General features: G+C 37.7%; 1 protein-coding gene across 4 annotated transcripts in view; it reads right to left on the reverse strand.

Annotated features, from left to right (window-relative positions):
• The window catches only part of LOC122654546, a 31427-nt gene that overhangs the window by 1113 nt on the left and 10102 nt on the right, over positions 1 to 20212 (reverse strand). For 2 of the 4 annotated variants that reach the window (XM_043848674.1, XM_043848673.1), the window contains exons 2-11: positions 19031 to 19104; positions 18239 to 18313; positions 16063 to 16138; positions 15279 to 15346; positions 9868 to 9969; positions 3181 to 3270; positions 3007 to 3081; positions 2861 to 2893; positions 2682 to 2762; positions 2379 to 2441 (exon numbers count right to left, since the gene is read on the reverse strand). In XM_043848674.1, the coding sequence (XP_043704609.1) occupies positions 2379 to 2441; positions 2682 to 2762; positions 2861 to 2893; positions 3007 to 3081; positions 3181 to 3270; positions 9868 to 9969; positions 15279 to 15346; positions 16063 to 16138; positions 18239 to 18313; positions 19031 to 19104 (737 nt within the window). Of the gene's footprint in view, positions 1 to 256; positions 332 to 2378; positions 2442 to 2681; positions 2763 to 2860; positions 2894 to 3006; positions 3082 to 3180; positions 3271 to 9867; positions 9970 to 15278; positions 15347 to 16062; positions 16139 to 18238; positions 18314 to 19030; positions 19105 to 20212 lie in introns of all 4 variants that reach the window. The other 2 variants (XM_043848672.1, XM_043848671.1) reach the window with 2 other exon arrangements.

Genomic DNA, 20212 nt, shown 5'->3' on the forward strand with positions numbered 1-20212 from the left:
ATTCATCGTTTTTCTGTAGTACCTTTTCAATTGGTAATGAGCAATAAAAAAAAAAGCATACAGTGAGGTACAAGATACATCACAAAGTAAATGTCTTTTTTTGTGAATCATAAGCATTTTATTAAAGAAAACAAAGCCCTTTTTATAATAAAATAAAGGTCCTATTTATTATATGTTATATGCAAGGAGAAAAACCATCATATAATACATAGTGTAGAATCTATTAAGTTTTATAGGAATTCTATAGTACACTAACCTTTGGAGGTTCACTAGATGCAGATGGAGATGGTGGTTCCAATGATATAACTCTGGGCGGCAAAGAACTCATCTGCTATAGCAAAAATGACAAACACAAACAGTTTCAGTTAGAAAAACTAATTCAACAGACTAGGCCAATTGAGGTTCATGAGGACTAGCACTATGGGGGGTATTTCCCTACAAAACCCAACGAAGGCTACTTTGTGTGTACACATGGGGCCTTGGAAAGGTTTAAAAGTTCAAATAAAATTCCAAAGCCCACATGCACACACTCAAAGATCCTCTGTAAGGGTTTCATAAGGAAACCATTCACAATTCATCGTTTTGCTGTAGTACCTTTTCAATTGGTACTGAGCAATAAAAAGAAAGCATACAGTGAGGTACAAGATGCATCACAAAATAAATGTATTTTTTTGTGAATCATAAGCATTTTATTAAAGAAAACAAAGCCCTTTTTTATAATAAAATAAAGGTCCTATTTATTATATGTTATATTCAAGGAGAAAAACCATCATATTATACATAGTGTAGAATCTATTAAGTTTTATAGGAATTCTATAGTTCAAATTTTTTTAGAAAAACATATGCTACCAAAGTCTATATAGGTACTTGACCGATACGTCAAAAGCTCCAAAGCAGATAGAACGCGTTAAATCAAGCCATTTAACCTATACCATACTAGGCTAGCCCAATCTAGCGTCCATACACTAGATTAAGCCCCATTAGGCACATAGCAGACCACCACACTTTCGCAATCGTCATCATTGGCGACTCTCACTCTAGCGGTAGGTAGCCCGTTCCAAGCCGCTCCACTTGCTACAGGGTTTTTGCATGGCGGCAGGTAGCCCTTTCTTGACGGCTTTCACTCTACTCTAGGTAGCCCTTTCCATGACTCGAACCCGTGACGTGATGCCCAGCTCTGATACCAAATGTTAGGTATTTGACCGATACGCCCAAAGCTCCAGAGCTGATGGAACACCCATTTCCATGACTTGAACCTGTGACGTGATACCCAGCTCTGATACCAAATGTTAGGTACTTGACCGATACGCCAAAAGCTCCAGAGCTGATGGAACGCTTTAAATCAAGTCCTTTAACCTATCCCATACTAGGCTGGCCCAATCTAACGCCCATACACTAGATCAAGCCCCATTAGGCAGCCAATCAAATAGATTTTCTTTTGAACTATATGATTTGTTTCACAACTTTGAAATAATTCATCAGTAGAAGATATTACATCAATGGATTCTCTTTATGGTGACTGAAATAAATTAATCCTCCTGCAAGTAGCTGAACAATCAAATCAACCGTTTCCTTTTTCTTGTTTGTTTTTGGCAGATCCATTTTAAATTGGCAGTTGCTTCCAATGAATGCACTAGCAGTCTTCAGACCATAGAAAAGAGACATAAAGTACCTAGTAAGGGAATCTCGAAGATTCCAGAGGTTAAAATCAAATAATGGATCATTTTGTTCTAGGATAGACCCCTGATTAATTGATCCCATGTGTGCACCAGATGTTCAGAATCCATATATAAAGTGACACCAGAAGCAATGGTTACGAAACTAACCCAGGCTGGCCCAAAAGTAAGAAAACCTGGAATGGGCCCTGTAGGATGAGTAAACAGATCCTGAATAAACCAGCCAATGCAGCTGGTCAACCTTATTCATTAGTTGGACGAACCATTTTGACTAAGCCTTGCTTTGGTCAGCTTTTGCTCCAGACCTGATATTCATGACTGGTGAAAGGGAGTTCCTGCCCCCTCAAGATCTGCCAAAAAAGCACAGATTGAACCAGATGACCCAGTTGGACAAACCATTTTGACCCAGCCAGGCCCCTCCAGTTCAACATTTGCACCAGATCGGATAACTATGAACGGGAGAAACAGCAACCCCCCCCCCCCCCAAAGAATCAGTCAGGCTTGTATTATGATACTGAAGCCACAAACCCCCCCCCCCCCCAAAAAAAAAAATTTACTCTGCAGACTTCTTATTAATATCAAGTTAACTAAAGAACTACATTTGTGAGGCAAAACGTTTTCAATGACCTTCCTCCACCTAATGTCTACTGAAACATACTTTCAACAAACTCAATTCTATACAAATGAATTATGGAAACTTACCCTTGATATCGGTGTGGTTTGTGGAAGGTCCAAAGCTGGCCTGGATGAACTGGACTGTGATGCCTATAGAGTTCCCAAAGAGAAGTTGAAATTAAACAAAGAGGAAAAAATGTAAATATGGTGTAATCTGAAAATTAGATCTAAAATTTGAAACTTCACAACTAAACCATGAACGGACAAAGCGTTATGCCTAAATTGAAGAGCAGAATTCAAAGATGAAATGTATGAGAAAAGACCAGCAAGACGGTCTTGATAAATAATATTTGCAAAACCTGACAAAAATGTGATAATGATGAATCTTGCCTCAATACGCTCCGGCATTCTGTTTTGCTCCAAATCCCAGACAAAAGCACACAACTTTTGAACTCCTTCGTTAGTAAGATCCTGATGTAGAATTTCACAGAAAATACATGCAACTATTAGAGGGCTTAAATGAATTATGTCCAAAATTTTATATATGTGGTTGAAAAAAAAAACAATACCTGTTTCCCTGATATTTTCACAATTCTTGTTTCCTGAGACATGAATAAAAATCAAAAATAAATGAATTATTTTATCTTCTAAAGACCATCTTATATGCTAAACGCACAGAAACAAGAGCATATTAGGTAGAATGAAGATATATCACCAGAGTTTGCACTGCACGATGAACAGATTCCACATCAATGCCAATACTCTCCGTATCACCTCGTACTTTGGAAATCTACAAAAAAAAAAAACCCAACAGTCAGTATACTTCTAGAACAATAGTTTAAATATCAACCAAGGAAGTTTAATTACTAAGAAGTTAAACAGGTCCAACCTCCTCTTTTGTTGCGGCTGTGATCTCTATACACTCATCTAATCTAATATCCACACGATCAATTCTTGTAGATAAAAATCGCTTTGCTTGCTGCAAACACAAGGAAAATTGGCATTAAGACGAGGGTATTACACTCACGAGTTCTATATCTCTTAGTCAAAATTTATCTTAAGTTGGCCAACACACACAATGAAAAATCCATGAAATAAGAAAATATTATCCACACCAACAAACATATAACAGTAAAAGATCATGTTTTCTGCAGTGCATATGTCCCTGAACTGTTCCATGGCTGAAAAGGTATGGATAATGTTTCTTGGTCTGTTCGGGGTGAGTCTGATATGGCCTGAGAATGTCAACAAGCTTTTACTCAATGGCATAATAACCCTATGGAGAAAGGAAGTGTCATATCACCTACGAAACTCATTAACATAAACGATTGTCTGGGCTATGTGGAAAGAGAGGAATAGGTGGGTGTTTGAAGACGTCCCCAGGTTTAAACCTCAGAAATTGTTTTAAATATTGGCTGGTACCTGATAGATTGGGCTTTGGTTGCAACAGTTCATTGGGATTGATGGGAATTGATTTCCTTCCAATAATTATATTATAAAGGGATGTGATGAAAGTTGTTCCAATTGTAATTATACATCTTTCCAAAGAAATATATATACATTTCTGTTGCTATTCCCCCCCCCCTTCTATTTCATTCCGTTTTTGCTTTTAACTCCATTTCTTACTTTTCATCTTCAAATTGAAATATAAATACTAGAAGAAGAAAACCATCCAAATCAATCAAAAACTTCCGTACACAATTTAGTTCCTTAAATAATATGCAATTGAGTTCTCAAGCATCTACTAGCATTGAAACTTCAGTGGCCATGGTAAAAATATTTTAGGATTTACGGATTGTCCATTTGTCCGAGTTCACTAAATAATTTGATGATTTCATTGATGAAACATGAGGAGTTGTCAAACAAGCATCTACCGGCTTCCTTACTGCTTCAGATGTTTTGAGATTTCTGGACTATCCTCCAACGTGCCGAGTTGTTTGTCGAAGCTTCTCAAAACATGGAAGTTGGCTTCTGTTGAAGTACTGTTCATGTGACACTGTTCACGTGAACAATGATTTGGTTGATATGTGTATCTTCTATTTTCCTAGTCCTAGTTGGAGTTCTTGCTTCTAATTATGTCAAGTCCAAATTCTACTGTGAGTTGTTATTCTTAGTTTCAGTTCGAGTTGTTAGTTCTAGTTCTTTTCCTATTGTAACTTGGAATCCTATCATGATTAGGAATTCCTAATCTAATTAGGAGTTCCCCTTTCTATTTGTAATTTCCCCTCTATTATAAATAGAGGGGCTTTCCTATCAATGACAACAAGAAGTTATTATTCTCTCATTCTCTCTTTTTTCTCTTCTCTCAAGTTACTGGTTACAGGGCCTAGGTTTTCTACATGGTATCAAAGCTAGGCAATCAGTGACTGATTCTCTCCAACATTGCCATTTTGAGAGTCGGTTCGGGTTTCTGGTTTGAAGAAGAAAACCCTAGTTCATAGAAAAAGAAGAACTAGGGTTTCATGTACTCAATTCATTTATTCGATTCTGAAAACTCTACATCAGATTTCGAATCTGATTTCTGCTCTTCAGATGAGTTGCAGATTAAATACTGATTTGTTGATCGATTAATGAAGAACCTGGTTCTGGGCTGTAGTTGCTTCTGAAGAACCTGCTTTCGTTGAAGGTGCAATCCCTTTTTCTCGATTTGACGGTGATCGAGGGGCTGGAGTTCAGAACCTGCCCTATTTTTGCTCAGTTTCTCTTTGCTTATCGTGAGGAAGATCTCTGATTTTCTGGTTTTCGTCTTGCTGAGTGTTGTTTGGCTTAGTTGTTGGATGGGCTCTTGTTCTCTGATGTTGGCTATTGATTTCTAGTGGTATCGATTCTTTGCTGGTATTTTGTTGCTGCTGGTTCGATTGAAGCTGTTCTTCCACGGAGTCAAATATTTATCGCTGTTGTTCCCCTACCGTCAGATTGGAGTTGCAGGTTTTCTGTTTAATCTTCAACCTTCTATTTGGAGTTGCGTGGAAATCTTCCTTTGCTGGAATCATATCTTTTCTGGTTTTACTGTGAGGATGAAGTTGCAACTTTTGTTCCGCCTCCTCCTTTCCCTGCTTTCTAATCTGAGATTTTGGAGATTACATTAATTTTCTCCATGAGCTGCTGCTGTTTCTGATCGAAGAATCAGTTGGCTACTGGTTCTCGTTTTCCTCTGTGGCTCATTTTCCTCTTGTGGTTGGTTCTTTCTCCCATCGTGAGGTTGAACTGTTGAAGACAGCATTATAATGTTTTGGCTGGTTGCGTGAGGAAGACATCCAATATCTCAAAGTGGGTTTCCTTTTATGAGTTGGTTTCCTTTTTGGTTACTCAACTTTATTCCTAGCGTTTTATTTTATTCTTTAAGTTCCCTTTTATGCCCTTATCATCTTTTCTTATCTACCTTTGTCCTTATTTTACTGCTCATTCCAACATTACCCTTTTGCCTTGGGTGGTATTTGTAAGTAGATTTCATCTAAATTATCTACCCAAGAGCCCCTTGACAATTCCTGTTATTTACTAGATTGCCACTCTCCATAGCCATTATTTTACTTATTGCATCCCATTGCTTTTTGTTTAACAAAAAGGCCCTTGCAAAATTTTGGTTATTTACGGAACTGCCATTACCTTTGAATACATTCCCCTATTTGATTACCCAATTGACCCTTGAAAATTCAGGTTTATTACCAGTTTACCCTTTGGCTTGGATTGAATTTAAAAGTGGATTTCCACCAAATTACAGTCATGCCATCCTTTTTTCCAACACCGTTCCCTTTCAATAATTCTAATTCCCTTCATATCCCAAAACATACATTTGGCATTTACCCATAACACCTTTGGAAACTTCTGGTAAATTACAATTTTGCCATTCCTTCCTTTTTAATTACCCATAGCACTTTTAGAAAATTCTGGAATATTATGTTTTTGCCCTATCTTTTACATTATCTCTATTATGTCCATGTGTACTACACGTGAGGGGGGATTATGTACAGTACACCTGCAGACATTGTAGAAGCAGAACTTGCAGGAACACTTGGTGCAAAGCATAGACGATCAGAGTTTTCACCATTGCCAATGGATATCTACTTTGTTATTGGGTTGAGTCTACCGTAAGGGGGAGATTGAAGTATTGAAATATTGAAGATATTTGGTTGTTGCCTATTTGAGGACTTTCGATTGGGTTGATACAGTTTTTTTCCACTGCATGATTCAGTTTGTTTTCGCTACTTGCTGCTCTAGTTATTTCACTTCAAGATTCTAAGTCACTATGACAATCTGAGATTCATCACTGGATGGCTATTGAAGATCGTTGAAAGCTGCCTTTTTTGGAAGACATTCTAGTCCCGGATTGCTGATCATGTCTGTCCAAGTTTTGAAGATCTATTTTTTCAAGTTCTTGAAGGTTTATTTGGGAACTGCATTCATATGTCAAGTTGGATTCTACTACAACTCAGTTTTTTTTTTTTTTTTTTTTTTTCATTTTGTTCAAGTTGGGCATTAGTACCTTGTATGCACCAACTTGAGGAGGAGTGTTAGCATTATTAGGAGTTCTTTTTTCTTTAGTTCAAGCTGGATCTTCTTTCTTTACTTATTTGTATAATCCAGCTTGAGGGGGAGTGTTGAAGTACTGTTCATGTGACACTGTTCGCGTAAACAGTGATTTGGTTGATATGTGTATCTTCTATTTTCCTAGTCCTAGTTGAAATTATGTCAAGTCCTAATTCTACTGTGAGTTGTTAGTCTTAGTTTCAGTTTGAGTTGTTAGTTCTAGTTCTTTTCCTATTGTAACTTGGAATCCTATCATGATTAGGAATTCGTAATCTGATTCGGAGTTCCCCTTTCTATTTGTAATTTCCCCGGGCTTTCCTATCAATGAAAACAAGAAGTTATTCTGCATTCTCTCTTTTTTCTCTTCTCTCAAGTTACTGGTTACAGGTCATAGGTTTTCTACAGCTTCTTTTGAAAGAAGGTAAAATTGTGAAGCACCCCAATCCAAAACAAAATATGTGAAGAGAACTCATTGAAGATCAATATAAGATATAATATCAGTGAAAATAAGGAATGGATATAAATGGGTAACTAGAATAATGATAGAATTTCGGGGGGAACTCAGGAGTCACACCAATAAAACCATACATGGAGGAACATCTGTTGCAACTGTTCATCCATGCGCAGCAAAAAGACCAACGAGCAGAGTAATGATGAAATTTGGGAGGTGGGAAGAGGATAAAGGGAAAGGTGACAATCACCTGTGTTGAAGTGTTGTGGAAGTATATGAATGCTGATGAGTTAACTGCTACAGATTTAAATAGTGTAATTGCACATCAGAATTTGCATAGCTGATTTCAAGTAGTTCCCGTAAGGCTTATATTCAGTCAAGAGAATTGACTTCAATGAAGAACAGCCAAATGGTTAACGCAGCACAGGATGTCTACATTGTAAGGGTTCACGAATCTAAACTTTAAGTTGTTTAAGGATTGGGATCATTTACATTCAGGATGTGCAGCCGTTTCTACCCTTTTTTAAAGAGGGGGAGGAGGAACTTGATAGCTTATGAATGGATACAATTCCATTCAAACAGAGAATTTGATTTAGATCAACCACTTGACAAAAGCCAATTGAGAAGATCCATCGACCTAAGACGAAGAGAAAGGTCTATCTGATGCAGATTTAAGACCTACCACAGGAGGAAGACCAAGACAAGCCAGATTAGTGTGGCCAACATGTTTAGTCTTTTAATTCTGTTTTTAAGTTAGTTTCTTTTATGTTAAGTGTTTTTGGTTCAGTCCAATTGAATTAATGGGTCCAATTTAAGTCATGGTTCAAGTTTGGTTAAATCTAGTTATTTTTTTTAATTCGCTTTAAGTTGAGTCAGAGTCCAAATCCCTCTTAAAGTCGACAAAGGTTAGTAGACATTAAAAGTGGTTGTGTTATGTACTGTTGGAGTCGTCTAAGGGGTCTCCCTAACCCAACTCCAACTTTATCTCTCTCTATTGTCAATAAAAGGCCATGCATAGGGAAGTTTTTCTTCATCAACAATTTTTAAAATATGCTGCTGCTGATGCTGCTCCTCCTCTCCATTGGTGAAGAACCTTGTGTTTGATCAAGAAATCCTTGTGTTCGATCAAGGCTGGTTGGTGTTCGATCCTTCCAACTACCTTCCGGTGTGAAGCCCGGGTGTTTTCTCTTGTTATTTTTCTTCTTTCTTCATCTTCTTCTCCATTAATTCAAGTACTTACTCTGAATTTTCTGCAATTCCTAACCTGATTTGGAATTCATATGCAACATTTTTTTACACGGATTTCAGTTGAGGAATCTGGCCATCGGATCATCCTCAAATGTTAAGGAGCTGTTCTTAAACCTACAGGAAACCTTTGACCAGATTTTGGCCTAGATCGAACCTGCTAATCTGGAGTTATTTCATTATTTCAATTCCGCCCTTATTTCTTAACTAGTATACTGATTCAAATTCATACATTATGACCCTTCACAGACCCCGCGGTGACAGGAGCCTCGTACACTAGCTACACCCTTTTTAGTATACTGTTTCGAATTCTAGTTTTTAGTGATCTGTTATTGCTGAGTTTTATGGTTTATGTTCAGAATTGATTGCTCATCACATTCCTATTTTCTGATTTCTATTTTGAGTGGTGAATTTAAGGATATACCTCTCCTAGTGTTACTAGGATTGACCCATAACTTCTAATCCAGTCTTTGGATCGAGTTAAGAATTTCAGCAAGTCTTCTACCCCTTGTTCGCTGAACTCGACCTGAGTTTAGAGACCACCTGATCTCTTGATCTTGATCTATGTGATTTCTACCTAATCTGGTTTTATATTCTCAGGAAATTCAATTATGTTTGGTACTGTAACTAAAATTCGTTATTGGAACAGATAGCAACAACCATTTCATCGGACTTGCATATTTTTTATTTTCCAATTGATTTACATGTTTCATTAATGGAAATTTTTGGACGTAGTGATTAGCGATTGATCTGGTTGTTCACCCTTCAAGAATTCTTGTTCAGACAGTTCATACCATCAATACATAGTATTTTGATCTAAGATTTCAATTCTTCCATGTTTCAGCGATAGCATATTGTTCCATGGAACTAATGTCCAAAATATGGGATAAACAAGTGTTTCCACAACTCTACCACCCTGTCAATTCTGTTCATTTTATGGTGAATGGCGATATACATGCTGATTAATTCTCTGTTATTTCTTGGTGCCAGTTTGTGATATATCTGGATTTTGTTTCTTGCTGCGTAATCCTTTCATATGAGAAAAAGCCCACTATCCATCAGTGAAAATGGTAGAGACAAGTTCGGAATCTCCACTTTCCTGTCTCATCCATCACAGAATACAGAAACAGAAACTAGAGAAATAGTATTTAGTTGTTCAAACAGCAAATGAATATGGAAACTATATTATTTCTTCTCTGTTAAACCTACAGGGATCATGTGTTTGTTCAAGCAAAGGTTCTGTACATGATACATATCTGAGCTCAGTAGATAAGAGTTCACAAGGAGTAGCTCTTAAATGTCTTGTTACAATATTTCAGGAAGAAGATATCAAAAACCAAATGGGAAACTTACTGAAATGGATGAGGAAAGTTGGTCAAGCTGACTAGCTACAGCTGTGCGAGCTTCAGATAAACCACGTCTTGTTGCAAACATCATGTCAGAAAGCTTCCAACCCTTAAAAAAAAAAAAATTCAAAGCAGCTGTAATTAAATGGGAGACACTGCAAATTAAAGATCCTAAAAAGTTTTAGGGTAGTTATCTATGTAACAATGGAAGGTAATGTTTCCGACAATTACAAGATAAATCTGAGCCATCCATTTTTATGGGTTTTTTAATCTAAATGTTTGAACCCACTCAGAGTTGGGAGAGTGCACAGTAATGTCTAGAGTCCTGATACACATATATGGACATATACAGGATGCGTACCAATACAAAAAGGGGCATTTGATTAAATTAGACTGAAAAAATTGACGTATGGCTAATCTAGATCATTCCTCTCTATAATGTAATCCTAGGCAGGAGTAATCCCACTAGGAACCAGGGTAATGGGGTCACACTAAAAGGCTGGCCGATTGGATTAGGGTTTAGTAATTTAGGGCAAAACTAGGGTTAGGGTTGGATATTGGGAAAGGGGTTTATAGGGTATTAATGGGCAGGTCTAGAGGGCTATTATGGTATAAAAAAGTTAGGGATTGGATGAGTTTTGAAATTCTGCAATTTTGGGCAGAATTGAATTTTAGGTCAAAAGGGTTAAAGTTAGGTTTAGGTTAGGGTTGTCTTATATACTAATGATGGGCAGGTGTAGGAAAGTCTAATGGTATAGGTTTTATGATGTTTAAGTGAATGGAAGTAGGTTAGATGAGTTGGACAGCAAGATAAGGTTATTTGAGACAATTCCTAATAGAGGTAGGAGAAGGAGACTCTAGGGTTTAGGGTGGTGGGGGTCTGATGAAGCTTGGATCGAGTGTCAATAATGATGTAAGAGATGTATGCTGAAAGTTTGGGCAGAATTGAATTTTAGGTCAAAACTAGGGTTAGGGTTGGATATTGGGAAAGGGGTTTATAGGGTATTAATGGGCAGGTCTAGAGGGCTATTATGGTATAAAAAAATTAGGGTTTGGATGAGTTTTGAAATTCTGCAATTTTGGGCAAAATTGAATTTTAGGTCAAATTAGGGTTAAAGTTAGGTTTAGGTTAAGGTTGTCTTATATAGTAATGATGGGCAGGTGTAGGAAAGTCTAATGGTATAGGTTTTATGATGTTTGAGTGAATGGAAGTAGGTTAGATGAGTTGGACAGCAAGATAAGGTTATTTGAGACGGTAAGAGAAGGAGATTCTAGGGTTTAGGGTGGTAGGGGTCTGATGAAACTTAGATCGAGTGTCAATAATGATGTAAGGGTTGTATGCTGAAAGTTTGGTTTGAAACTGATGGACAGGTTTGAAGTTATGGAGGAATCCTAGTTAGGATAGGAGTGAGAAGAAAAATGTTTAAACAAAGTTCAGATTCAAACTTACTGGATTTGAAGAGATCTTCAATGGCAGCAGCTTTGAAGATGAACAATGGGGTCTCCCGATCTTCATGATGCTTCATGATGCAAGGAGTCGATTGGAGATCCTCCAATCCCTTCCACCTTGATAAACCCACAAGGATGCAACACTCTCAAGCAGCAACAGCAGCAACAAAGGCAGCAAGTATAAAGCTGAGTTTTTATTAATCAAATTCATATCCAATGCTGGACTCCCTTACAAACTTATATAGAAGACTCAAAAATAGACTTAGACACTAAAAAGGGAAAGGCCTAACCCTATCCCTAACCTATTATGTAACTTAAACTGATTAGGAAACTGAAATAGACTCAAAATAGAGTCCTAATCCAGCCCAACTAACAACTAAAAGAAAAACTAATAAAATCACTTAAATTGAACCACTGGTTTAAACCAGCTTTGGACCGGTTCAATTTAAAACATTAAAAATATGAAAATAAACTAAGTATAGGGCTAATCCCGTATGCAACTTATGTACCCATATTTGAGGCCCATTAAAATGGCCTATTACATAGAAAACCCATGGGATCAAAGGCCCAACACGTATATAACCCAAGCCTAAACTTATTCCTAATAAAAAAATCCCAATTTGGTGATAAATCTGCATCAACTCTCCCCAGCTTGAAAAAATTCGTCCTCGAATTTTGCAGTGATGAAGGGGAAACAACTTGTGAGTAGCAGCTTTAACCATTCCCAAACAAAATTCTGGTGAGGCAGGGACATTAGGAATAAAATCTTCAAGGCGTGGAGCTTTCTCTTCGAAGAACCATGGTGGCATAACAAACTCTATGTGCTCGAACTCTTCAAGAACAACATCTTGGATGTCGATGATTTCTTGTGAAGTGTTCTCAATCACCACTTCATCTTCCATGTCCTCAGCCTTGTCTACTTTGCTCTCTTCAGTGTAGACCTCTTCAATAGTTTCTTCTACCATTGTGTTTTGGACCTCCACATCAATTTGATGGCCGAACTTCTCAACCATGATCTCAACTACTGGTGCAGCTTGGTCTACTTGAATTTCTTTAGCTATAGGTTCTTAAATCTCTTCAACACAAACCGTCTTAGCAGAATCTTCTGTTGGTGCAATCGCTATTGGTGAAACTTCAAACACAGTCGATGTCACTTACGTTTGAGTTGACATGTTCGGCAACTCCTATGGTTGTACAGTCGATGTGGTCACCTTTGGTTGTAACTCTTTTAAAGTAAAACAATGGTATAGACAGTGTCGATCAGGTAGGACACACGAGTTGTTTTCAAGTTCAATCCAACCTTGTCGCTCATCCAACTAATCACAACTTACTACAATAAAGCTCTTTGGAGATGGTACCGGCTGACACCAAGCACCGTCAGAGTATGAGGAACGCTCAAATTCAACAAAGACTTTACCTGTAGGGATGATGCAAATCTCTCCTGATTGGGGCAACAAATCCACCACGGATTGTGAAATAATGTTGTAACGTCGCCTATCATCAACAAATAATATGGTTGTGCTCCCATTGGGTAGACGAACTTGGGTCTTGAAAATGAAAGGAGGTGGGTCTCTCGAGGCTTGGTTGGAGCTTCCCTCCGCCATAGCTTTGACACCAATTTAATGTAGTCCTAGGTAGGAGTAATCCCACTAGGAACCAGGGTAATGGGGTCACACACAAAGGCTGGCCGATTGGGTTAGGGTTTAGTAATTTAGGGCAAAACTAGGGTTAGGGTTGGATATTGGGAAAGGGGTTTATAGGGTATTAATGGGCATGTCTAGAGGGCTATTATGGTATAAAAAAGTTAGGGATTGGATGAGTTTTGAAATTCTGCAATTTTGGGCAGAATTGAATTTTAGGTCAAATTAGGGTTAAAGTTAGGTTTAGGTTAGGGTTGTCTTATATAGTAATGATGGGCGGGTGTAGGAAAGTCTAATGGTATAGGTTTTATGATGTTTGAGTGAATGGAAGTAGGTTAGATGAGTTGGACAGCAAGATAAGTTTATTTGAGACGGTAAGAGAAGGAGATTCTAGGTTTAGGATGGTAGGGGTGAGGGATCTAATGAAACTTGGATCGAGTGTCAATAATGATGTAAGGGATGTATGCTGAAAGTTTGATTTGAAACTGATGGACAGATTTGAAGTTATGGAGGAATCCTAGTTAGGATAGGAGTGAGAAGAAGAATGTTTAAACAAAGTTCAGATTCAAACTTACTGGATTTGAAGAGATCTTCAATGGCAGCAGCTTTGAAGATGAACAATGGGGTCTCCCGATCTTCACGATGCAAGGAGATAAGTAGCAGCCCTCCCGATCTTCACGATGCAAGGAGTCGATTGGAGTTCCTCCAATCCCTTCCACCTTGATAAACCCACAAGGATGCAACACTCTCAAGGAGCAACAGCAGCAACAAAGGCAGCAAGTATAAAGCTGAGTTTTTATTAATCAAATTCGTAACCAATGCTGGTCTCCCTTACAAACTTATATAGAAGACTCAAAAATAGACTTAGACACTAAAAAGGAAAGGCCTAACCCTATCCCTAACCTATTATGTAACTTAAACTGATTAGGAAACTGAAATAGACTCAAAATAGAGTCCTAATCCAGCCCAACTAACAACTAAAAGAAAAACTAATAAAATCACTTAAATTGAACCACTGGTTTAAACCAGCTTTGGACCGGTTCAATTTAAAACATTAAAAACATGAAAATAAACTAAGTATAGGGCTAATCCCGTATGCAACTTATGTACCCATATTTGAGGCCCATTAAAGTGGCCTATTACATAGAAAACCTATGGGATCAAAGGCCCAACACGTATATAACCCAACCCTAGACTTATTCCTAATAAAAGAAGCCCAATTTGGTGATAAATCTGCATCACTCTATCCAACAGTCAGAATGAACACATCATCTGTCCACATGGCAAAATACCTTGTGTCATTTGGAAAATAACAGACCTTTGTGATAATAATAATTCGCAAAAAGTTAAGAAGAAAATGAAGACCTTGTAACTTCTTCGGCAGCATCTAAGCTTCCCATATAATCGTATCGAGAAAAAAGAATGAGTTGTATACCAATAGAAAATGTAATACTTGCCAAATTAAGATCATCTACGACTTCAAGTCCAAGATCATTGTTTTACAACCGCACCGCAATGCCCCCCCCCCCCCGGACCTGCCCCTTGATAAATCAAACTTTTATTGATGAAGGCGAGAATTTATACAACAGCAGTAAGCAGCTACACAAAACACATACCTTCCCCCCCCCCCCTTAATTAGCGGCTTGTACTAGAAACAGAAAACGATAGCACTAAGAGGACTGCTGCATTGGTGGTTTTTACTGGCCTATTTTGAGAATACAAAATAACACCACAAGCCACATTAGAAGAGTTGTTAAATAAATTTCATGGACGAAAAAACAAACCTTGAACTAGGAGAAATATAGATCTTAAATTTTCTTAGAAAACCATGTGGAACCCACAACCAAGGCAACCTGCACTAATAATATAACAAGCCCAACTCCAAATCTCCAGTCAGGTATAACTCAAAAGAAGATCCTGGAAGTGATCTCATTCAGATAATCCAACCCCCTCCCCCACTCCCACACGCCGGCCAGAAAAAAAAACACAGACAAATATCAAGCTTCTCCATATAAAAAAGGACTTCATTGTTCCTGCATTAAAACTGCATTCAACGTGTATGACAAAATCCACACTAGATCTGTGAAGTGAGCCAAATCAAACAAAACTGAGGCTCAGCATTTTAGTATTTGCACAATCTATATTAAAACTGCATTCAACGTGTATGACAAAATCCACACTAGATCTGTGAAGTGAGCCAAATCAAACAAAACTGAGGCTCAGCATTTTAGTATTTGCACAATCTATATGTTTCATATTGAATATTTCAAGAAAATGTGTCCTCCATATTCTGCAATATAGGACATCATAAGAATAGGAGATCAATTACCTTCCACCATATATATCCATATCCTACACCAAAGACGATGACAACTGGGACCCCATAGGTGCCAGCACCTGCACATGATGAAAGCTGATTAAACAGATGTTGTGAGGCTCCTAAAGAGTAACAGATACCAACATACTAAAGCACGCAGGAAGCATGATAAATTTCAATGTGAATACAGTAAATATTTAAGTCTCCTATTTAACTATGTTTCATTCCTAATTTCTGACTGTCCCTATCTCTGCTATCAACAGAAAAATATAATTAGAAAAACTGTAGCCAAATGCCACAGTTAATTGTTAGAAATTTAAAATTTTACATATATTAAAAGCTACCCAAATTTTGGGATGAAATAAGTTGGTATCCAATGCTATTAGGCATTGCAGGGTCACCATATCCAAGTCTCGGATCATATCCCCCTGTTTTGCAATCTATAGATTCCATCTAAATCTTGGAACCAATGGGCCGAAGATATTGAAGAGTACTAACATGGAACCCTTCCCCCCCTCCCCAACAAAAAAAAAGGCCATTGAATATGTAGAAAGTCACATTGTCGGTTATGAACAGCAGCTCTCACTGTCAAAACGGTTAGACTTGAACCTAGACATAACTTACCAACAAGCAAAACTTCCTCATAGATACACTTACGAGTATGTTCTACATGCTCATAATCATTAACCAGACATAACATACATTTAATGAAAATATCTAATATTGTGCTAGAATCTAAAAACCAAGGAGTATTCACATCAGATATAAAGTAAGATTAATATTGCAATAAGCCAACCTGATCTACCCCCAGTTATAATCATAACTGATCTATTCGATGCCAAAAGCTGCAGCTCTTGCCGTAAGCTATTTACCTGTAAAATAGCAAATATGCTATCATTAGTTCCAGCATATTATTGCCACAAACCAGATCACACACGTTTAGAAGAGGCCCTTATACTTTCTAAAGTAACTGGACCATCCATTAAAGGGAGAAAAACTAGGAGCATAATATGCAGCAAAAAGATTATAGTGCAAAAGCAAATGAAGTTGCAGTAAACAATGACTGAGAATACAAGGCATATAAGCAATCAACGTACTAGGAAAAGTGAATAATTGCACTCACAACGATCACCCTCCTTCCCTTACCATCTCGAGAACTATAAAAGCTTTAAGAAACGATAAATTCTAGATAGAGCTAGTGGATAATGAGATCAGGACAGCATAGAAACCTCACCCACCAAACCCAGAGAGAGAGAGGACACCGTCTGAAAGAGGATCCTATCACCTTCTCCCAAACTCATGTATAATGGGTTGAAAAAAGGATATCCAAGTTCCTCTAGCATTCCTTCAAGGGTAAGATATGACAGCATAGGTGCTGTGTTGACATTAACATATTCCATATTCTGACAACTAAACCAGATAAAGATATCACCAGATGACATGGATGAACTAGGGTGGGAAACTATGAGAACATTAACTGAGCATAAGTTCTTTAAGCCACATCCTAGATGAATTGTTCTTAAAACTTAACAAGAGCATAAAGCTCCTTTAAGAATACGCACTAGCATGAGAAGATCTGCAAAAACATTGAGTGATCTTGGAATCAAAGAGAGTGTGACAAGGACAATACCAAGCCATAAATTTCTTTGACAGTATCAGAGATTCCCAAGAGTTTTATGGATGAACAGATAGGAAAGAGAGGAGGAATGAGAGAAGGCAACCAAGGTTTCAAGGATTGGGACTGGGGGGTTCAGATCATTCCCAGCTGATCAGGAATTCAGGATCTGGATCAGTATCAGGTTGTTTGATCCACCTGACCAGATTGGACGACCCAGCAACTGTGGTCATCCCAATTGATACTGATCTATATTAGTGTTAGGCTATCAGCCCATCCTTGAAACCATGGAACATGCTGCCACCAATGTAAACAGTTCGGTGAACCATAGGTTCCAAAACTGGACACCTAGCCAATATTAAAGCCATGCATGGAAAGGAGGCGGCGGGAGCCAATTCTGCAAAAGCCACAGAAACCAACCTGAATGAAGTAAGCTTCACATCTTTGAAATACTAGAAACCAAAGACCAAAAGAAGTAAGCTGTAATTTTATAATGACCCTTGAGATTCCCAAGTAATCAAATTAGAAAAGTAACTGCTTTTTTCTTTCTTAAGGCACCAGCTCACTTGCAAAGGGAGCATTCGCAATAAATTCCTACCCCTGTCAAATACTGCCAAGGCCCAACCATGTGAGATTCATCTCAACATGATGTGGGTGAGGAGCACTAGTCAGACCTGGCAAAGATGGTAAACCAGCAATCTAATGCTAACCTTGCACAACAGGGTCAAAAATTTTCCTAGAAAAGATGCAAAGTAGTTACCACAAGGACAACTCTAACAGAGGTCATATCTATCACATATCTACTAGAGATTTCTAGAGACCTTAAAGAAAGGCAAGATTTCATCCTATTGGAACCAAGATAATGAGAACTCAATCTTCAAATGTCTCCAAGGAAATATATCACCTCTGATATTAGTATGGCCCAGATTTCCAAGAAGACATTTCACATAACATGGCACATACTCATCAGTCATCACTGGAGCCTGTAGGACAGTAGTCCACCTAAAGTATGGAAAATTGGGGGGTGACCGAGCCACCCCCTCAATAATCCTTGGAATGTGCTTCGACTCCTTAAAAATCTTTAGTAGCAAAAACCCAATCAGAATTCTTATGTACACAAAATTTTATAAGTGACCATAACAAATCTGTAAAGCTCAGACAGTTCATGACATGTAAGTGAATCTTAAAACTGTATTTTTAAGTTTTAACATCTTTTGGGGTATATAACCAAATCAGAACCCATTAAGCAACCCAAATAAGAGAAACATAAAAGTGCTCATGGAACTTGACACAATTCAAAAAATAAACTACAAAATACAAAAATCCATTAAGAAAATTATAAGAATGGAATATAAACCTGTGCCAGAAGAGCATCATTTGGGGGTTTGGCACTTGGAGTAGAATCATCTCTCTGAATTTGCTTCACAACAATCTGTTCAAGGAGCATTAAATGATTACAACAATTAGCATAATAACTATCAATTACAGTTTGATCTAAGAAAGGGGAGGGGAGTACGACCACAGTCAATCACTACTATGAAGAGGTAAAATGTGGCACAGAATTAATCAGGACAAGAAGTAAGTCTTAATGTCTTGTGGAAAAGCCAAGTTGGGAATAGCCAAAACCTGGTAACATCGAGCCATAAAACAAAGGTTTTAGCCAAAAGCAGAACTTGCAGGAACTAGTCTCTTCTCAGCCATATTTAACCATCCGTATCACACAATTCTTAAAATCTTTGATAAAGTCCTAGTGCTACACATCTACAGTATCTCAAAAAAATATATATGGGCAACATTTTCAAACATAAAAGGGAGTGCGATATCTGATAACTCTAACCGGACTGACTAATGCAACTACTTAAAATTAAACTATCAAACAGGGAATAGATCTGGTTGGAAGAAACAGAAAATATGGTATGCCAATGCCAAAGCCACAAAACTGAGCAGGCTTGAAAGGCAGCCAGCAAGTTAATCATCCAATCAAGTTATGAGAAATGGCGAAAAAGATTCTGGCAACAGTACTACAAAGATGTATTTATCAAAAAAGTGGGAGGTGGGACCCAAATATGTGTGCTTCATTGAAAAGCTTGGGAAGTGGGCCTAAATATCAAAATCAAAATTATATCTAGTTGAATAGAAACATGAATACCTTAAAAGCACCAGACAAAAAGTCAGATACATTTGACATGTGACCCTCCTTCGCAAGGACAGACCCAAGTATACCTGAAAACAAATTCAATAGGTTAGAACAGAGCTCTTCTTTGCATCGAGCATCAAGCAACCAACAAATCAACAATCAAATGTGAAAACTTCTTTAAACTTCAAGATCAAGGAATATTTGAAAAGGAAAGGGAAAACGGTCAAATCAATTGAGTTTACAACAAAAATGAATTTCATATTGAGGCATTTCAATTGCACATAAGCTTCCCCTTCCAATGTATCGTTCAAAAGTATTTTTAAAACAATTACATGCGAGAAAAATATAGGACGAGGTAGTGCTGGATGAGAGAGGAAGGAAAAGGGGAAGAAACCGAGGAAGTTTAAATTCTCTGAAGGTCCAAGCGAATCCTAAACTTAAATAAGTTAATTACTTGACAATATTTGCTTGTAGAAATGGGGCATTGGAAACTAAAATCTCTCAAATTTGACAGGATGTCACAAAACATGCCTGAAAATGATTTTTTCTGGGGGGGGGGGGGGAGAGGGGGGAATCAGAAAAAAAAAATAAGCATAAATGTTCAATATAGACAACATAGGAAATGGTAATCACACATACCATTCAAAGTTAAAATAAGGAAGAGATAAAAATAAAGTGTGCTATCTCTACATAACACAATAGTTACATTAACTACGTCTAAAAATAAGAATTAAAAATTGCTGTAATCCTACATAGAAGTAACCAAATTCTCTGTACTATCCTAACCAAAATAGGTCCTAAAAGTGGGCCCAACAAACCAACCCCGCCCACCCAAAAAAAAGGCTGCAACTAGTCTGAAGCACATAACTTGGTCTCTTTCTGCTTCCTCTTTTAACTACTAATACAATAAAAAAAGTTTTTCAACATCCTGGATTCAGCTGTGGGGTCATTGACATAAAGGATGACCAATATGCCCTTGACATATCAATAAGGTTTTTAAAATATTTTAAAAAAAAACTGATCAAGTTTGTCAGTGGCCAGAAATATTGTTGAGGCAAGTTCACAGGTGGGTGCCCCCTCCTATTGGAATAGTTAAGCTAAATTTTGATGGATGTTCAATGGGAAACCCGGCCTATTAGGGGTAATCAGGTGATCAGGTCAAGCTCTTGTTCCATTAAGAGAATTCACCCAGGT

This window comes from Telopea speciosissima, chromosome 3 (assembly GCF_018873765.1).
Source record: "Telopea speciosissima isolate NSW1024214 ecotype Mountain lineage chromosome 3, Tspe_v1, whole genome shotgun sequence".
NCBI classification, from domain to species: domain Eukaryota; kingdom Viridiplantae; phylum Streptophyta; class Magnoliopsida; order Proteales; family Proteaceae; genus Telopea; species Telopea speciosissima.